The sequence below is a fragment of the Melanotaenia boesemani genome, chromosome 16, assembly GCF_017639745.1.
Source record: "Melanotaenia boesemani isolate fMelBoe1 chromosome 16, fMelBoe1.pri, whole genome shotgun sequence".
Lineage (NCBI taxonomy): Eukaryota > Metazoa > Chordata > Actinopteri > Atheriniformes > Melanotaeniidae > Melanotaenia > Melanotaenia boesemani.
This window is the reverse complement of record NC_055697.1, coordinates 31,338,426-31,356,585: the sequence shown is the minus strand read 5'-3', so window position 1 is coordinate 31,356,585 and position 18,160 is coordinate 31,338,426. Positions and strand designations below refer to the sequence as shown.

Below are 18,160 nucleotides of genomic sequence, written 5' to 3'. Positions count from 1 at the left end.
ATCAACATGCCCCGACTGTTTGCTGAAACTTTGTCTTTCCTTCTTTTAGCTGAGTCATTGGTGTCAGAGAGACAGTTGGCAGATTCTGCCGAGTCATGCATGCAGAGAGGCACCCCCGCAGGCATGACACAAATATTTGCTGTTAACTGACCTTCTCTTGGGTAAACGTCAGATGTCCAAGGGTCAGTAAATGCAGCATGAAATGTACTTCTATATGTTGTTCTGAATCATTGCTACCATGTTCCAGAAAATTCAGAATTCATGCATCATTGTCTCACCAACTGTCTCCATGGTGATCATTTCTGTAATAAAACTAGTAAAACAAACAGCCATTGATGTGTTTTACCAGCAGGTGTTTACTTTGGGTGATGCTGCTGTTGGACTTTTATCTCTGCTGCACAAACACTCACAGTGATAAAAGGAAAAAGCCGTTTTCATCCAGATCATCAGTGTTGGCTGTTTAACTTCAGTCGTCACATCTGCTGGTTTTTCTTCACTTTTTTACATTAGATGATCACTTCAGTTGTAATAACGAGTTCAGGAATTTATGAAATGTAGACCTAAAAAAAGGTCTCATGTGTGCCCCCTTTTCCTGCCTGGACCCCCATCAGAACTTTTCTATGGGATTAGATTTGTGCCAAAAGGACCGAGAAAGACTCAAAGTGTCTCTCTGGACCTTCCACAATTCCTCTAAATATGCGGTTAAAATATTTCCTAAATCTATCTTTCCTGCCATTAGGTTGGAAACAAGGTAATTTTTTTTTTTAAATATAATTTCCCACTATTATCTATATCCTTTAAAAGAAAGTCTGTCTATCCTCTTTTTATAAAGGTTTTATGTTTTTTTTTATTTCAAAACCTAAAAATGGAAATAAAAATGTGGTTCTTTAAAAATAACAAATATCTATGGTGGCTCTTCATTAAAACATATATTAAGTTGCCTTTTTGAAAAGTCTCGTAACATTTGGAGCTTTAAAGGAGTTTTATTTAGGGTTGAGGGAAAAATGGCTCTTTAGACTGGAAAAAATTAAGAATTTGGGAGAAATAAACATTAGTGAAAACAGCAGTTGTGTAAAGTCTTTGTCTTTTTTTGTGTGACAGTAAATATTCTGTTATCAGTTTCCTCTGTTTCGTTCTTGCTGATCAGAGTTTTGCTCTCGCTGCCGTCTTTGCAGTCATGTTTCCTGTCCTGGATTAAGGCTCTGGTCTCTGCGGCCCTTCGAATCCCACCGCTGCAGTGTTCCTCTTTCAGGAGTGGCGTGGCTCAGTGGGTAGAGTAGTTTTCCTGTAGCCTGAGGGTTGACGGTTTGATCCCTGAGCAAAACCCCAAACCCCAAATTGCTCCTGAAGGGTTGTGGTTAGTACCTTGCATGGCAGCTTCTGCCACCAGCGGGTGAATGTGATGTGTAATGTAAAGCGCTTTGGCTAAAAGCGCTATATAATACAGACCATTTTTATAAAAAAACCCCCAAATTTCCCCACCAAGGGACAAATAAGGATTATCTTATCTTAACTTCCTGTCTCTAGCCATAATGCTAGTATACAGTGTTTTTGGTAAACAATCTGGTGTAAAGACCATGTATGTGTAATGCCCACTAACGTGTGCCCACAGTGTGTTAAATGTCTTTTTTAAAGGTGGAATGAGCTTTGTATAAAAGGTGATCTTGTTTTATGCAAAATGGCTTTTGTTTGTCATCCGCACTGGCTTTTATAGGCAGATGCAGTAATAATGTTTCGCCAGTGGGCGGTGCACAGAGACTGTGAGTTACTGGTTTGCTTCACTGATTCTCTCATAAAGAGAGAGATTAGTTTAGCACAGTGTTTCTCAATCCTGGTCCTCTGGGACTACTGCCCTGCATGTTTTAGTTCTTTCCAACTCCAGCACACCTGATTTTGATTAATTGAACTGATTGTTAAGTTCTTTACAAGCCTGTTAATGAGCCATTCATTTGAGTCAGGTGTGTTAAAGATGGATACCTCTAAAACATGCAGGGCAGTGGTACCCAAGGACCAGGATTGAGAAACACTGGTTTAGCACATACCACGTCTACGAAGGTTAAAATGTGCCAGAATGAACAAACTTGTAGCTTTAATGTGAAAACTTGTAGAATACAATGTGAGAACTGGTGCAACAAAAATCTGAACTTGTATGTCAAAATTTTCTGCTGTAAAGAAAACACACACATACACGTGAACTGAATTTGAAGTTAGAAAAATATAGCCCATGTAAGACAGTGTGGATAAAATTTTCATGCTCCTGCTGGCTCAGTGGGCATTCAGTCTCGGGTATGAAGATGCCAGAGTTGGGCTCACTGAGTAAGAGGTCGCTGCTTTCCCAATCTAGCTCCTGTAAGATATAAGTAAGATATAAATATGTAGAAAACAAGTTAAAAGTCCTAACAGCTCTAATATTTGCACAGAAAACAAGCCAACTTCACCAAATTCCTGGGAATGACGCTGCTGCCCCAAATGTTCCAGCTGATTAGGAGAGGTTCCCTCACATCATACCAGTCTTTTCTTTTCTCTGATAACACACCTAGTGTGGACATTTTTAAAAACAGACTCAAGACCCACCTTTTTAGTTTAGCATTTTAATCATTACTTTTATTATTACTATTGTATTTATTCATTTCTTTATTCTTAACACACAGGCTGTATTCAGCTTCTATTTATTTATCATTTATGTATTTGTTTAATCATTCTGATTCTCTTATTTCACGGGTTCTCTTATTTTATGGGTCTTAGCAATATTACTATTATACCCAGGTTGGTTTTTAGATTGTCTTAGATTTAGTTTTACAGTGTTTTATCTCAGTGTTTCCCCACATCACTAGACCCCAGAATTTACAACAGCGTTTCCTTGGTCCTTTTAACTTGCTTTTACCCTCTGTGATGTGTGTGTGTGTTTGACGGGAAGAGGGGGAGGGGCTTGCTGCTATTGGGTTGGGGTTCTGGGGGATTTTACTATCTGTAAAGCACCTTGAGTTGCTATTTGTATGTATGAAAGGTGCTATATAAATAAAGTTTGATTTGATTTGATTTGACTTGGGGCTACTTTTGTATTCCTGTTGGAATGATGGATTTTGCTTAGAAAAAAAAAAACTTGCCTCTGTCTGTTTCACTGGTGCAATGCATTTTATAAAAACCTTTAAAGAGTTGCTGTTGCATTTTAATTTTCATCGTATGATGTTTTTATTTAGACATAATTTAACTAGTAAATCATGTAAATATTGTGTTGCTGTAACAGAAATCTGCAAAATGGAAATCATTCCATACAGTGTCATTTAAGAACTATTTCAGCAGTATAAAGTCATCACAACAGGCTGCAGGTGTTTCATTGTTCAATTAATATTCCCTAAACTGTTTAATTATTAAAAAAGATCAAATAGATCAAGTTATGGCTGCATTAATGTACAACAAATTAGGTTTTATAACTTTATAACTTTATAGCGGGATGACGTTTAAGCACAACAACCGATCACTGGTGTTCATCTACTGAGCTCTCTGCTAATACCATTGTATTTAATGTGAAACGTGGGAACCATGCAGGCTGATCTTTGCTTAATGTAGAATTGATTTCCTCTGACTGCTAATGTATCTATGCTAGCTAGCTGAATCCGAGTGGTGTTTCGTTGCTGGACTTCTGTTCTCGTCATGGACAGTCCATAACGAACACCTTGTTCAGGCATAAGAGTGCCCACATGTGCACTTGGCACCAGGACATTCTTGGCCGCAGTTTGATGATCAACTTTGTAGTTGTATCGTCGGACTTGCGACCGCATGTCCTGGACACTCGGGTGAAGAGAAGGGTGGAGCTGTCAACCGATCACCACCTGGTGGTGAATTGGCTTAGATGGTGGGGGAGGATGCCGGTCAGGCCTGGAAGACCCAAGTGTGTTGTGAGGGTCTGCTGGGAACATCTGGCGGAGCTCCCTGTCAGAAAAAGTTTCAACTCCCATCTCTGGCAGAGCTTCAACCATGTCCGGGGTGAGGCAGGGGACATTGAGTCCGAGTGGGTTGTGTTCCGTGCCTCTATTGTTGAGGCGACCAGCTGCAGCTGTGGCCGTAAGGTCGTCGGTGCCTGTCGTGGCGGTAACCCCCGAACTCGTTGGTGGACACCAGCAGTAAGGGATGCCGTCAAGCAGAAGAAGGAGTCCTATCGGGCCTTTTTGGCCTGTGGGACTCCAGAGGCAGCTGATGGGTATCGGTGGGCTAAGCGGAGTGCAGGCAAAAACTTGGGCATGGGAGAAGTTTGGAGAGGCCATGGAAAATGACTTCCGGACGGCTTTGAGGAGATTCTGGTCCACCATCCGGCGGCTCAGGAGGGGAAAGCAGAGTTCCGTCAAAACTGTACAGTGGGGATGGGGGGCTGCTGACTTCGACTCGGGATGTTGTGAGGCAGAGGAAGGAATACTTTGAAGACCTTCTCAATCCCACCATCCTTCTGATGAGGAAGCAGAGTCTGGGGTAGCTGGTGCTAGCTCTCCCATCTCTGGGGCTGAGGTCGCTGAGGTAGTTAAAAAGCTCCTCGGTGGCAGTGCCCCGGGAGTGGATAAGGTCTGAGTTTTCCTGCTTAGGCAGCTGCCCCTGCGACCCGACTCCAGATAAGCGGCAGAAAACAGATGGATGGATGGATGATGTGTGTGTTTTAGTAGTAGTAGTTTGATCATTCTGGCACATTTTAACCTTCATACTCGTCTCCTGTGCTGTCATTTCTCTTTTGTTTTCCGGGTGTGGAACGCCTCTAAAAAAACATGTAAAGTTGTTGCATCTGGCTAGTAAATGTCTTGAATGGCTTGTGGGGAAGTAAGTGTTTAGAAGGCTGTTAGTAGTGTTATGTTTTTTTTTTGTTGTTGTTTTTTTTTGACCGATGTTCGTCAAAAAAAAAAAAAAAACCTACCAAATGGGGCGTGGCACTGGTTGACAAGCTCTCTGTAGCTAAGAGGCTAGTGCAAGCTACACCTGTTAAACCTTACAAGTTGCAAGGAGAAGTGGGTCACATGTAATGAGTTTTGGGCTTAATGTAAAATGTTAATTGGACTCCATGATTTAGTTAATTGTGAAACACAGAGTGAAACTGTGTTCTGCTGTGGCAAAACACTCCCATGTTATCGTTTATAGATTTTTTTAAGTACTTTTCATGGTACACAGCTGCTGGTTGGAGACAATTAGTTTGAGCTAAATGTTCCACAGCCAGGCTTTGACGCATTTTAATGCCCATGATGTACAACTAAGACAAGTTTATTTTATTTCACATTTCATGTACAAGACAACTCAATGTGCTTTACAGTAAACATTAAAAACTACTCATGGGAATCAGTGGAGTCTCCCTGAGTTTTATTTTTGTTTTGCACAGCGCTCGATCACGACCCATCAGGAGCAATTTGGTGTTTGGTGTCTTGCTCAGGGACACCTCAACATGAGCTTGACAGGCGGAGGATCGAACCAGCAACCCTCAGGCTACAAGACGGCCACTCTACCCACTCAGTCACACCGCACTCATTGTTGTTCCAACAAAAAAAGCAAGAATTTTGGGAAAAAAAAGAAAAAAAAAGCCTGTGTTAACGTGCGTTAACAAAAATTAACGGCGTTACTTAATAAATGTGTTAACGCGATAACATGCACGGCCCTAGTGTGCATGTATGAATGTAAAATGTTTGTTAGCGCAATGTTTCCGGTAAACAGATAACAGTGTTGCATACGTCAGAGCTTGGGCCCTATATTTAGTTGATGTTTGATTAAACTTTGTCTTTCCTTCTTTTAGCTGAGTCATTGGTGTCAGAGAGTCAGCAGATTCTGCTGTGTCATGCGTGCAGAGAGGCAGTCCGCAGGCATGACACAAATATTTGATGTTAACTGACCTTCTTTTGGGTAAACATCAGATGTCCAAGGGTCAGTAAATGCAGCATGAAATGTACTTCTATATGTTGGTGACAGAGAGTCAGCAGATTCTTCTGTGTCATGCGTGTGGAAAGGTTTGTTTTTATGATGAATCATGATGTAAAACTGTGGTGAAGGGAGGCAAACCCCTTCAGTGTTATTTAATGTCAGGGCTCTTTGAACAGAGAAACTCATTAATGAGGGTTCGGAGTTCTGGTTGGTCCACAAGCTCGAGCCTGGAAAGATGAAATCTGATGACTTGGTGAGAATCTCTCAGACGCAGTGATAAACTAGATGTTCGCAACTAGGGCTTCTGAAAATTTTGGTATTGATCCGATACCAAGTAAATCCAGAGGTGGATACCAGTACAGATACTTAATGCATGAAATTTTACAGTCATTTATTGATTATGCCTTTAATTATTGATCATGATTGTGATCATAATTAAACACAGTACAAAGATTTTTGTCAATGAACTGCAGAACTGCGAAATTTAAGTTTAAGCCTTTTTTTCTAAACAATATAAAAAACAACATCAACAATGCTACAAAATATTTAAATCATAGTTATTTCCTTTTTCATACAGAATGGTTTAAGAAAAATTGAGTCAACACTGCAAATTAGCTAAACAAAAGCAAAACCTTTGCATGTTCTCCCCGTGTGTGCGTGGGCTCTCTCCGGGTACGCCAGCTTCCTCCTACCGTCCAAAGACATAATGTTAGGTTAACTGTTCACTCTAAATTCTCCCTAGGAGTGAGTGTGAGTGGTTGTTTGTCTCTCTGTGTTGCCCTGCAATGGCCTACCGACCTGTCCAGGTGCACCTGCCTCTCACCTGGTAATGCCTGGGAGAGACTCCAGCTTCCCCTCAACCCTGAACTACACTAAGCTGTACGGAAAATGAATGAACGAATGAAAGTGAAATCTATAAAGCCTCGTTTCCACCAATGCGTTCGGGGCAGGATGATGGAGAATCAGCCGAATAGTGATAGATGCCTCAGCTACATAAAAACCTTAAAGTAGAACCAAAACACGACTTAGAAACAGAGGAGGAGAATGGCGGCATCCAACAGTTTGCCGTTCTTGTCAACAACCGGTAGTGTAACCCCGCCCACATAACCATCAAACAGCGAAGCTGTGGACCAGACATTGAACTGTGAGCTGTTGGACTCAGACCATACTAACTGCCTAGGGAATTTTAATGTCATCTTAGTGGCTGTTTATGTCCCTCCTTTTGCCAACACCACTGCTGCATGTGACGCTGTTCATGCTACCATAGCCTGGTTACAGACTCAACACCCGCGTGCTTTCATTGTGATCTTGGGGGACTTCAACCATGTCACCATGGACACTACACTGTCAAACTTTGTGCAGTGCATGGACTCTCCCACCAGAGAGGACATTAGACCTGTTGTATGCAAATACTAAGGATGCCTACAGTTCCTCCCCCCTCCACTGGGGAGATCAGACCACAACCTAATTCATCTTTCTTCATGCTTTGTGCCTGTTGTGAAGAGGCAGCTGGCGACCACAAGGGCTGTTAGGAGGTGGTCAGAGGAGGCCTTGAAGAAATTACAGGGATGCCTTGAAGCAACAGACTGGCAACCACTCAGTGAGCCCCACAGTGAGGACGTTGATGGGCTCACTGAGTGTATTTCACATACAAAGAGTTCAGTACTGATAGCATTGTTCCAACTCAGACAGTCTATTGTTACCTAAATAACAAGCCGTGGGTGACTAAAGACATCAAAGCCCTCCTCAACGACAAGAAGAGGGCTTTCAGGCTGGAGACAGAGATGAGGTGAGAATGATCCAAAGCTTACTGAGAGTCAAGATTAGGGAGGCTAAGGACAATTACAGGAGAAAACTGGAGTGGAAACTCCAACAAAACAACATAGGAGAGGTTTGGAGTGGTATGAAGACCATCACTGGTTTCAGGCCATCCAACAATGAAGGAGCTGAGGGCGATGAGGACAGGGCCAACGAGCTGAATATGTTTTTTAACAGACTGGACTCTGTGGCGACTGCTCAGCCCCCTTCTAACTCGTCATGAGCAAGCCTGAAACCCCCTGCCACACCATCCTCCCTCCCTCTCCTTACTGCATCTCTGCCTCCGGTGATAGACCTGACAATCCTCCTTCACCTGTCAACTTTACATGTAATCAAGTTGAGAAACAACTGAGAAGACTACACTCAGGCAAGGCAGCAGGACCAGATGGGGTGAGTTTCCTGTGTCCTTAAAGCCTGTGCCTCCCAACTCTGTGGAGTCTTACACTACATCTTCATGATGAGTCAGAGTCTACAGAGTGTCCCAGTGTGGGGGAAGACGTCATGCCTTGTTCTTGTACTGAAGACCCCATGTCCCAGTGGCCCCCAGGATTACAGACCCGTGGCACTGACTTCGCATGTCATGAAGACCCTTGAGAGACTCATACTGGATCAGCTCCCACCCATGGTTAGACCACATATGGACTCCCTTCAGTTTGCATGCCAGCCTTGTCTCAGAGTTGAGGACGCCGTCGTCTACCTGCTCAATCGTGTTTACACCCACCTGGACCAGCCGGCGAGCACTGTGAGGGTTGTGTTTTCTTTACTTTTCCAGTGCATTCAGTACCATCAGGCCGACCTTCCTGGGTGAGAAGCTGACAGCGATGCAGGTGGAGGATTCTCTTGTGTCCTGGATTGTGGGCTACCAGACTGGAAGACCACAGTATGTACGCTTGCAGCACTGTGTGTTGGACACAATGGTCAGCAACACCAGAGCACCACAAGGAACTGTCCTCTCCCCCTTTTTTTTCACCCTCTACACGTCTGACTGCAGCTACTGCAGAGACCTGCCACCTTCAGAAGGTTTCTGATGACTCTGCTGTAGCTGGATGTATCAGGGAGGAGATGAGGTGGAATATCGAGCTGCTGTGGACTCTTTTGTCACATGGTGTGAGCAGAATCACCTGCAGCTTAATGTGACAAAGAATAAGACACTGATTGTGGATTTTAGGAGATCCAAAACACCAGCGACACCTGTTTCAGTACAGGGCGTCAGTGTGGAAGTGGTGAAGGATTACAAATACCTTGGATTGCATATTGACAATAAACTGGACTGGGTTAAGAACACTACTACATTTTACAAAAAGGGCCAGAGTGTCTCTATATTTTTTGAGGCGGCTAAGGTGGTTTAACATCTGCCAAACACTGCTCAGGATGTTTTATGAGTCTGTTGTGGCCAGTGCTATCCTCTATGCTGCTGCATGCTGGGGCAGCAGGCTGAGGGTTGCAGACACAAACAAACTGAACAAACTGATCTGCAAAGCCAGTAACAAGGTGGAGATGGAACTGGACCCTCTGACGGTGGTGTTGGAGAGGAGAATGTTGTCCATAATAAAGACAATACTACACAATACGTCCCACCCACTTCACAACCTGCTGATCAGTCACAGGAGTACGTTCAGTGAGAGACTGATACCACCTCATTGCTCCACTGAACCAACCAGGAAATCATTCCTACCTGTGGCCATCCAACTGTACAACTCCTCCATATGGCAACAACATCCACTGTTATACATTTACACTCTGCACTACATTTACATTTTACTCTCTATCACATTGATAATACTGTACATAGTACACACTGGCAGGATTTATCCTTTGTCCATTTATACAGATATTGTAAATAATTTGCATTTTTTCTTATTGTGATTACTATCTTTATCTTATCCTTTCTTATGTGGTACGGAGCGACTGTGTGCACACAATTTTCACCGGGATTAATAAAGTATTCCGATTCTGATTTGGATGTATCTGCCCAGCCTTATTCTGCAGACCAATACTTATCTCGTGTCTGTTTACTTCACCTTCTCTCTCATTCTCTCACTCGCTCAAATTCTTGCCTGCCCACAACTTTCAGTTTCAGTCATGCTTCTCTTTAAGTCTTCTATCTACCTCATCTCCCATCGTCTTTAACTTTCTGTGGTGTCTTCGAGTGGTTAACCTGTTTTCCGTTTCTTGTAACTGCAGTTCAGGCTTCTCTCAGACTTCCTGGCCTCCTTCTCCACCATTCACCACTCAGAAGTCTGAATTTGTAGCTATAATCTGAATCTCTACAATGTTTGTTTGGTCAGAAAAAAGACTGTCGCAGAATAATTTTACTATTTGTAATGTTTCTGACACTAAAATCCCACTAAAGTACCTACTTTACTTTAGTGGTTCTCCATCTTTTCTCTCCATAAACCAGAGTGGTCAGATTACAGTTTAGTCCAGGGACCACATTCAGCCCAAATCTGATCTCCAGTGAGCTGAACCAGTAAATTAGCAGCATAACAACCTAGAAATAAAGCTCCTAAAACATCCTGAACAATCACTATTTTAGTTGATTAGATTTACATATATATATATATATATATATATATATATATATATATATATATATATATATCTTACATATATACAGAGTTAATTACATTTATTTTACAAATCCATTCATTTTTAAAAAACCTAAATATATATATTAGTATTATTAGATACATTATATTTCTATTTTTGATTTTTAATCTATATTAATTTATTTTTAAATATTATTAAGTTATTATTTATTTACATATTTAAATTATTTGACAAATTTAACATTTATATATTTACTTTATGCACGACCTTACAGGTCATAATGAATCTACGAAGTCACAAACAAACATTTAATTCCAGGTAAGAAGTGAAAATCCAGTATTTCACATCATGAGTCACATCAGAGTAACTTTTCCAGACCTAGAAATTATTTTAAATATTTAAAAACTATTTTTAATTTTATTCAACAGCTGTGCTGTAAGACCTCTACAAAATTCCCCACCACAAACATCTCAGGTGCAGTGACACGAACTAGAAAGGCTGGAGGAAATTAGTCTAGGCCATGTTTTCACCCTCACAAGTGACGGAAATTACTGTGTAAACATTTGAGGTAAAATAATTACTTCTTTAACCTGTTAAGGCCCAACCCATGAAAAAATGGTAAGAAAAGTCCAATTTTTTAAATATGAGGTTTTTATTTGGCCCTTTAACAAAATGTAACATCATCGTGGTATCTACCGTTTATTACCATGTGATATATTAAAAAATATATTAAATATATTATAATATGGCTTTCTGCTTCTAGGTATCTATTAAGGGAAAGAAGACAAGTATCAGATTGTGTTCAACAGGATTTTGAGCAAAGTTTAGACCATAAACTGATGCAAAATGTCTCAGAAACTGTATGTGACAAATATGTCACGTCAGGCACTTATGAGTTAAACTCTGAAAACATTTCTAACGGGCTATCGAAATGAGCTGATTCTTACATTTAAACTAGTTTCTCTTTTTACAAGATTACATTAGCACAGATTTTTATTTTAATATCAGATGTAAAATTTTTCACTTCTTGTTCTGGTAAAACATATTTTATGAGATATATCTGATAATACAGCCAATAACAGAGCAGAGATTAGAGCCTAGAGATGTGACGTTCATGAACGAAATGATTCTTTTGAACGGCTCTTTTTACCTATAAATTTCCCCCGTTGCCTTCACGTGACACTGAAGTTTGCACTCAAGTTTATTCCATTTGTATGTTTTTTCCTGTATTTCTGTATTTTTTGTGTATTTGTTTTTTGAATAATAAAAATGTACAAGTTCAGCAGCAGTTTTCTCTGCTTGAGTTTTTATTTTCATCAGAGCAGCTAAAGCAAATGAAACTGGGTTGTGTTAACGCTCTGCAGCGGCTGGTTTTAGGAAACATTTTCTCCAAACTGAAGAGGCATCGTGGTGGAAGAAGCTCTCTGAAAGCTGAAGGATCGGAAGAGAAAATGCAAAGCTGAACCCACAAACTGATGTGTGTGTGTGTGTGTGTGCTGGTAGCTATGCATGTGTGAGTTCAGACTTGGAGACGTCTTATGAAGCAGAATCATTTCCTGCTTCTTCATTTGCTCTGAAAAAGCTAAACTTCTACTGGAAGCCATCCTGACACGAGTGAGTGTGACGTTCTACTTTTACAAGTTTTCTCTTATTGTAACAGTTTTGGGAAAAATCTCTCCTGATCAGCTGAAGGTGGAACGATGTAATAAGGAAGAGATGACCTCTTATTAGTTCTTTACTTAGTGGATGCTCCAGTGTCATTTTATTCGCGTGGTTCTCTAATTGCAACTAACATAACGATCAGTTAATGAAAAGATTTCTTTCATTGCTTCTTTGTTAAAAAGATTTCTTTCTTCTCGATGATTGATTAGTGTTTCATTCTGTTGAATCGAGTATTAACAGATTTAAACCTTCCCAGCTACATTAATGGAGTTGGTTTGAAGGAAAAGTGGATGCAACACATCCAGATGAAAGTGATGGTAGGCTACAAGCTGACGTTAGCTTGATAAATAGATAGAACTATGTTTGTAATCTGGAACATTAATGTTGGTGCTTTAATGTTAATTTAGACGCACTGAAACCGAGATGGAAAACAGAGAAAATAATGTTGCTGTTGGACTGTTTGTTCAGCTTCAGACTGATTTGTTTCCTGCTTTGTAAAATAAATCAGTTTTCCATTCAACTTTTTTTGTGTTTAGAAAAAACTAATCTGTGTGTAAATATTTCCAGAACTTTAAGACTTTAGAAAACCAGGCAGAGATGGACACAGACGACGCTCTTCGTGTGATGGCTTGGTTCAACATCAGCACCTGCTTTCCTTTGGCCCTAGTGGTTATCTGCTGTTTGTGTTATAAGGTACGTATATATTAACTCACATTCATGTCGTTCTAAATCTACACCCTGAGAGAACCAAAGAATCAGAGCCTGCCCCCCCATCAAAACGTTTCTAGACCCGCCCCTGCAGAGCTGAAGTATAAACCCTTTCTACCACCTGTCAGCTACTGTGTTAGAGAAGGATCCTGCTCTGATTTATATCTCAGAGCCTGTTCATAATTTCTCACCACATTCATGACCCTCAATGATCAGACCTGTGTGCTGGGCTAACACAGAGACGACCAGAACAGTGGCGTCTGTGTTTAAAAATAAAATGGGTGAAAAGTGCAGGTGGTAAAACATCCTCATCCTTCACGAGTGTGATGCCCTCAAATCCGTCCATGGAGCCGGCCAGCTGGTCTTGCCTCTTGACAGTCCCACGAGGGCCCCAGTCCAGCAGGTTTTCAGTGTTTTCCTGCTTGAACACACCTGAGTCAAATTAACTGGATCTAACAGCCTGTTATTGTGTTCAATGTTCAGCCTCTTTCAACCTTGTGCTGCACATTATACAGTAGCAGATCACTTCATCCTCACATGGAAACAAGACTTTAAGGCAACATGATGTGTTTATAATGGTGTTAATGTTGAATCCTGTCTGCAGGCACGAAGGGATCACGTTCCTGTCTACTACATAAACCTCATCATCTCCGATCTAATCCAGCTCAGCACCATGATTGTTTGGGTGACGAAGAAAAATCATGATATGGTCCAATATTCATGTGTTGTTGTCTACATCTTTAGTGTGATGACCAGTCTTGGTTTCAGGATGTGCATTGCTCTGGAGAGGTAACACTCCATCTTTCATCATGTTTCATATCAGTCAGGGACACACACTCATATTAATGTGATTTTCTCTTGTGTTGCAGGTATTTTGTTATCGTCTGCCCACAGTTACCCTGCATCAGACAAATAAAAGGTTCTGTGTGGGTGTGTGTCGCAGTCTGGGGGATTTTTCTTGTCACAGTCCCTCTTCCTGTATACTTTGAACAGGATTTATTTGTGTATACTTTGGCCATCCTCCCTGCCCCCGTCTTCATCATCTGTCTAGCTGGGACCCTCAAATCTGTGCTGCAGACTCCACCTGCAGCCGCCTCAGTGCCTGCTGAGGAAAAACGAAGAATTCTAGGAATTCTGGTCCTGCTGTTGCTTAGTTACATTCTGACGATTCTCCCAGCTGCCATCATGAGTATAATAAGAGTTACATCACATTATTTTTATTATAATAAAATCATAGTGATGATTTCTTTCATCTTGATTCTGCTCAGTCCTTTTCTGGACCTGATTCTGTTTGTATTTCTGTACAAAGGGCCCATTGACAAGCTGCTGATGCGTCTGTGCTGCTGCAGGATGCAGGATGCTGCAGCTGGAGATGGCAGCACACCATCAGTGTGAATGGTGGGAACTAAAAACAGTTAACAGCTAAGATAAAGAGGGCCGAAGAAACTAATGAAAGAGAATCTGTTAAGTTTTGAGTTATTTAGTCCTTGAGGGAGAAAATTATTCCATGATATGAAACAGAAATTGAGACCTTTTTAGTTTGACAAGTATTCTTAAGCTAAATGTGAGGTAATCTATTTAACAGCTAAAGTTTGGCTGAAACTGCTTCATGCAACAAGACAACGATCCCAAACACAGCAAAGCTGCAGTAATTTTAATTAAAAGTTTGTGGGCGTAAACCTGCCTGAGCCATCTCTGCCTCTCGGTTTGGCTATCTAAATCTAAAAGTGAGAACATGTTTTGCCATTTCCTTCATAAAATGTTATTTTTAAAGCTCACAAACCTCAACCTGTAACAGAAACAGTGAGTCATGGGGTGGTCTTAGGCTGAGAATAAACTTGCTGTTTAACGTTTACGTTTGCAACCGCCTGCATTTTGAATTGTTTACATACCTGCTCGTGTACTATGCTTCTTCAGCTGGTTGACTTTCTGTTGGTCTTCTTTTGTGTAATTGTTTTTTAATTTTGTCATTTTGCTGAAAATGAAATAAAGAGAAACCCAAAGGCCTGGTTCAAGGGTTTGGTGGACAACCGTCTGTTAAAAAAAACATCTTCATTTCAGCCAGCAGATCCCAGCAGGAAGCAGGAACACCAGTATTTGTGTCGACTGGTTGGTTTTCAGAGTTTACTGTGTAAAACATGTTTAAATATCATCTTATAACAATGATTATTTTATCAAGATAATAGTTTAATTATTTTTAAACACTACAATAAAACAAAGACGTCTTTGTTCAAGTTCTAGAGAGTCCGTTTGTAAAGAGGACTTTTATTTTGAAGGATGAGAAAAGGAACTACTAGTTTGTACGAGGAAGATGGCCATTTGAGGCAGTGGTGGGGAACCCTTGTCCTCGAGGGCAGGAAAACATCTAAAACTTGCAGGACTGCAGCCCTTGAGGACCAGGGTTCCCCACCGCTACTTTAAGTTAGTGGTCCCCAACACTGATGGTAACAAATGCAAAATAAATACAAAACAGTTAAATAAGGTGAAGATAAAAATGTGTTTCTGAGGTTTGTAGATCGAATAACTTTAGTCTCCTCTTTAGTCTCACAAAACACAAACAGACGTAAGAAATCTGGCAAATTAGAAAAGTATAAAGCCTATTAAAAAGATTTTACTCTTGGGGATGTCAAAGTCCACAACCTTTTGACTACACATCTAAAACGATATTAGAAAGATGGAAAGCTGTGTTAGAGGATAGCTCGGAACTGGCTGCAGGTCGGCAGCTCACAGGTTCAATTCCCTTTAAGGTTGATTGTGTTTGTGTTCTAAGCTTAATGAATTTATAAATTCAGCCTAAAGTAGAGATCTAACATGGCTCCTGAAAGACTTTCCAGTGTGAAAGGATTTGTAAAGCAGTCCGTCTCAGATGGTCAGAAAGGCATGAAGAAGCCAGACTCAGCAGTCCAGGAAATTTTAAATGAACATTTTATTTTCCATCCTGTGTCCATGGTACAATTCAGAAAATATCAGCCTGGAAACGAACCACACGTCACCTCTTTTCCTCCCCTCACGAGCTCCCAAAACTGACCAACTGACACAACTGAAAACACACCTGTTCTGATTTAGACTAAACCATTTCCATCAAAGTCCATATACTCAGAAACCTTATTTTACTAAATTTGACATGCTAATTAAATTCTGGTTTGAGTCAAAAATAACCACAAGAATCCTAACCTACAAACTTATATGTACACTAACATTGAAATAAACCAAAGAGAATAATCTCTGTTCTGTCCTCATTTCATTGAAGATCATTTTTTGCCATCCAGCTTTTAACATCACAAAGACGAGCAAAACTTGTCTGAATCAGTATTTCTGAGTTTAGAGGGAGATACAGCGGTGTGTCATCAGCGTAGAAATGAAATGACACATTTTGATTTTTAGAAATGAAAAAAAAAAAACAATTTATGGAACAACATTGAGCCTTGACGAACTCCACAGTTAAGAGGAGCAGATGATCATCAAACAAGACAGTGAAGGATTTGTCTCTTAGATATGAAGCAAACCCCTCCAGAGTAGAGCAGGGTGATTTGTGATGTCAGTAGAACTGATGCGTTTTATGTAAACCATTAAATAAATAAATCTTATTTTGTTGAAAACAAAATCAATGTTATTAACTGAAAGAAAAAAACTATCCTCCTTTTAGTGTTGTAACTGTGACCAAATTGTTAGTGTATCAGATAGTCTGCAAACTGTTTGTTTGTTTGTTTTAAAAAAGTTTGTTTCATTTAAGAAAAGCAGCCAAAATTAAGCCACTCCTCTCACTGAAAACATCTAAATCTTTTACCACGGAGCTCAACCTCAAGGTTCGATTTCTGTAACTTCCTTCACTTCGGTGTTTCCCGGTCCGCTCCATCTCGTCTGCAGTTGGTACAAAATCCTTCAGCCATACTGGACCTGGAAAAGAGACGCTCTTCAGTCCCGTCCTCATGTCACTGCCATGGTTTCTAGTTAAATACTGCAGTGAGTTTATGATTATGTTTTTAAACCCATTAAAAACCTGTACTTATAACACAACCAGATTTAGAAACCAGTTGCTTTTAACTGTTTCCTCATCAAGACTAAGGAAGAGTGATCCATTTTTAAAGGCTTTGGCTGTGCTTGATCTTTTAAAAAATCTTTAATGTATTTTTTTAATGTATTACTGCTTCTTCTAAAATTGTTCATCACATAAATTGCTTCCATGTAACTATTTTATAAATAAATGTAATTAAAACACACACATATTGTTGCCTATAAACTTGAACAATAAAATGATTTCATGTTTATGGGCAATAAGAAGGTTGAAAGTTTTATTTACAACAATGGGAATTTGTAAACTGGTTTCCTGGGTGTAAACTTGGCTTCATAATTGCAATAATGGAGGTAAGTATTTCCAAAGGTAATGATTTCCAGAGGCGAGAACTGGTTTCTGGTGAGATGGGAAGCAGTAGAGCTTTAGAAGTGATCAGAACGGCTGCCACCAGCATGGGACCTCTTGGGCCAAAGTCCTGCAGGTTTTAGATGTTTCCCTGCTGGAACACACCTGACTCAAATCAATGGTTCATCAAGGGGCTGGTGAAGAACTTAATAAGTAAATAGAGACATCTTGAAAATTACCTTAACTGCAGCAGACAGAAACAATACATCCTGATGGTCTGGGTCTCTGCTGTGTGCATGCTGCAAAACTACTTGATAACTGAGACACTATTGCCCCCTTGTAGGCATGAGCTGCCATTACAGGTGCCACTTCCTAACACTGTTGGAGAACCATTTAATTTGAATCAGGTGTGTTCCAGCAAGGAAACGCACATGTTGTCCATTCTTGCATAACATGTGCATCTCTGATAGATTTTTAAAACAAACCGATTTTTTCTATCTTTACTCTGCAGCATCAGTAATATTTAAACCTCTTAGTGAAGCTACTGTCTGTTATTCCATGTTCACAAGTCTGAACAGATCATTCAGTGTTTAGACCACAAGGTGATGCTCAAAGTATGCATCATGTCCCAGAAACAGACTCCAGAGAGGTGAGATGTCTGACCTGCTAAAAACTGTAGAAATGAACACCAGAACTCCACACCTGTAAAGAATAAACAGAAGGAATGACGAGGTGCATTTACACAGAGAGCTACACCTTCAGTGTGTTACCGATACCGTGGGATTGATTAAAGAGAAAAGTAATGTATCAGGAAAGAGTGTGGTACATCTTTTATTAATCTTGTGGACTAAAAAAAATGCTTCTTTAATATGAACTCTTAAAATGCCATTAGATCTCCGGTGGTGTCACTTCTCTTGTCAACAATGTTTCAGGTAGTGTGTAACTCTGTGGGGTAAATTGTGATGGAGAGCTTATCTTTTAGGTGAAGTTTTCCAGGCAATGATAACATGTCCAGGAGGTTTACAGTCAAGCAGCTAAATGTTGTGTTTATTCAGAAACTATCAGGGAAACCCACAATGATTCATGATAACAGCATTATTTATGACATTTTCATAATAAAAGATCACTATCACTACTACCTTGCTAAGAGGCATCTATTTAGAACTGGAACTT

At 40.4% G+C, this 18,160-nt stretch overlaps 1 protein-coding gene across 1 annotated transcript; it reads left to right on the top strand.

Moving 5' to 3' along the window:
* The first annotated feature begins 11,770 nt into the window (after positions 1–11,770).
* LOC121655967 (proteinase-activated receptor 2-like) lies at positions 11,771–14,631 on the top strand. The gene is made up of 4 exons (XM_042010919.1): positions 11,771–11,871; positions 12,487–12,612; positions 13,232–13,416; positions 13,497–14,631. The coding sequence occupies exons 2-4, from the start codon at positions 12,517–12,519 to the stop codon at positions 14,020–14,022; spliced, it is 807 nt and encodes a 268-aa protein (XP_041866853.1). The 5' UTR covers positions 11,771–11,871; positions 12,487–12,516; the 3' UTR covers positions 14,023–14,631.
* Positions 14,632–18,160: the final 3,529 nt, after the last annotated feature.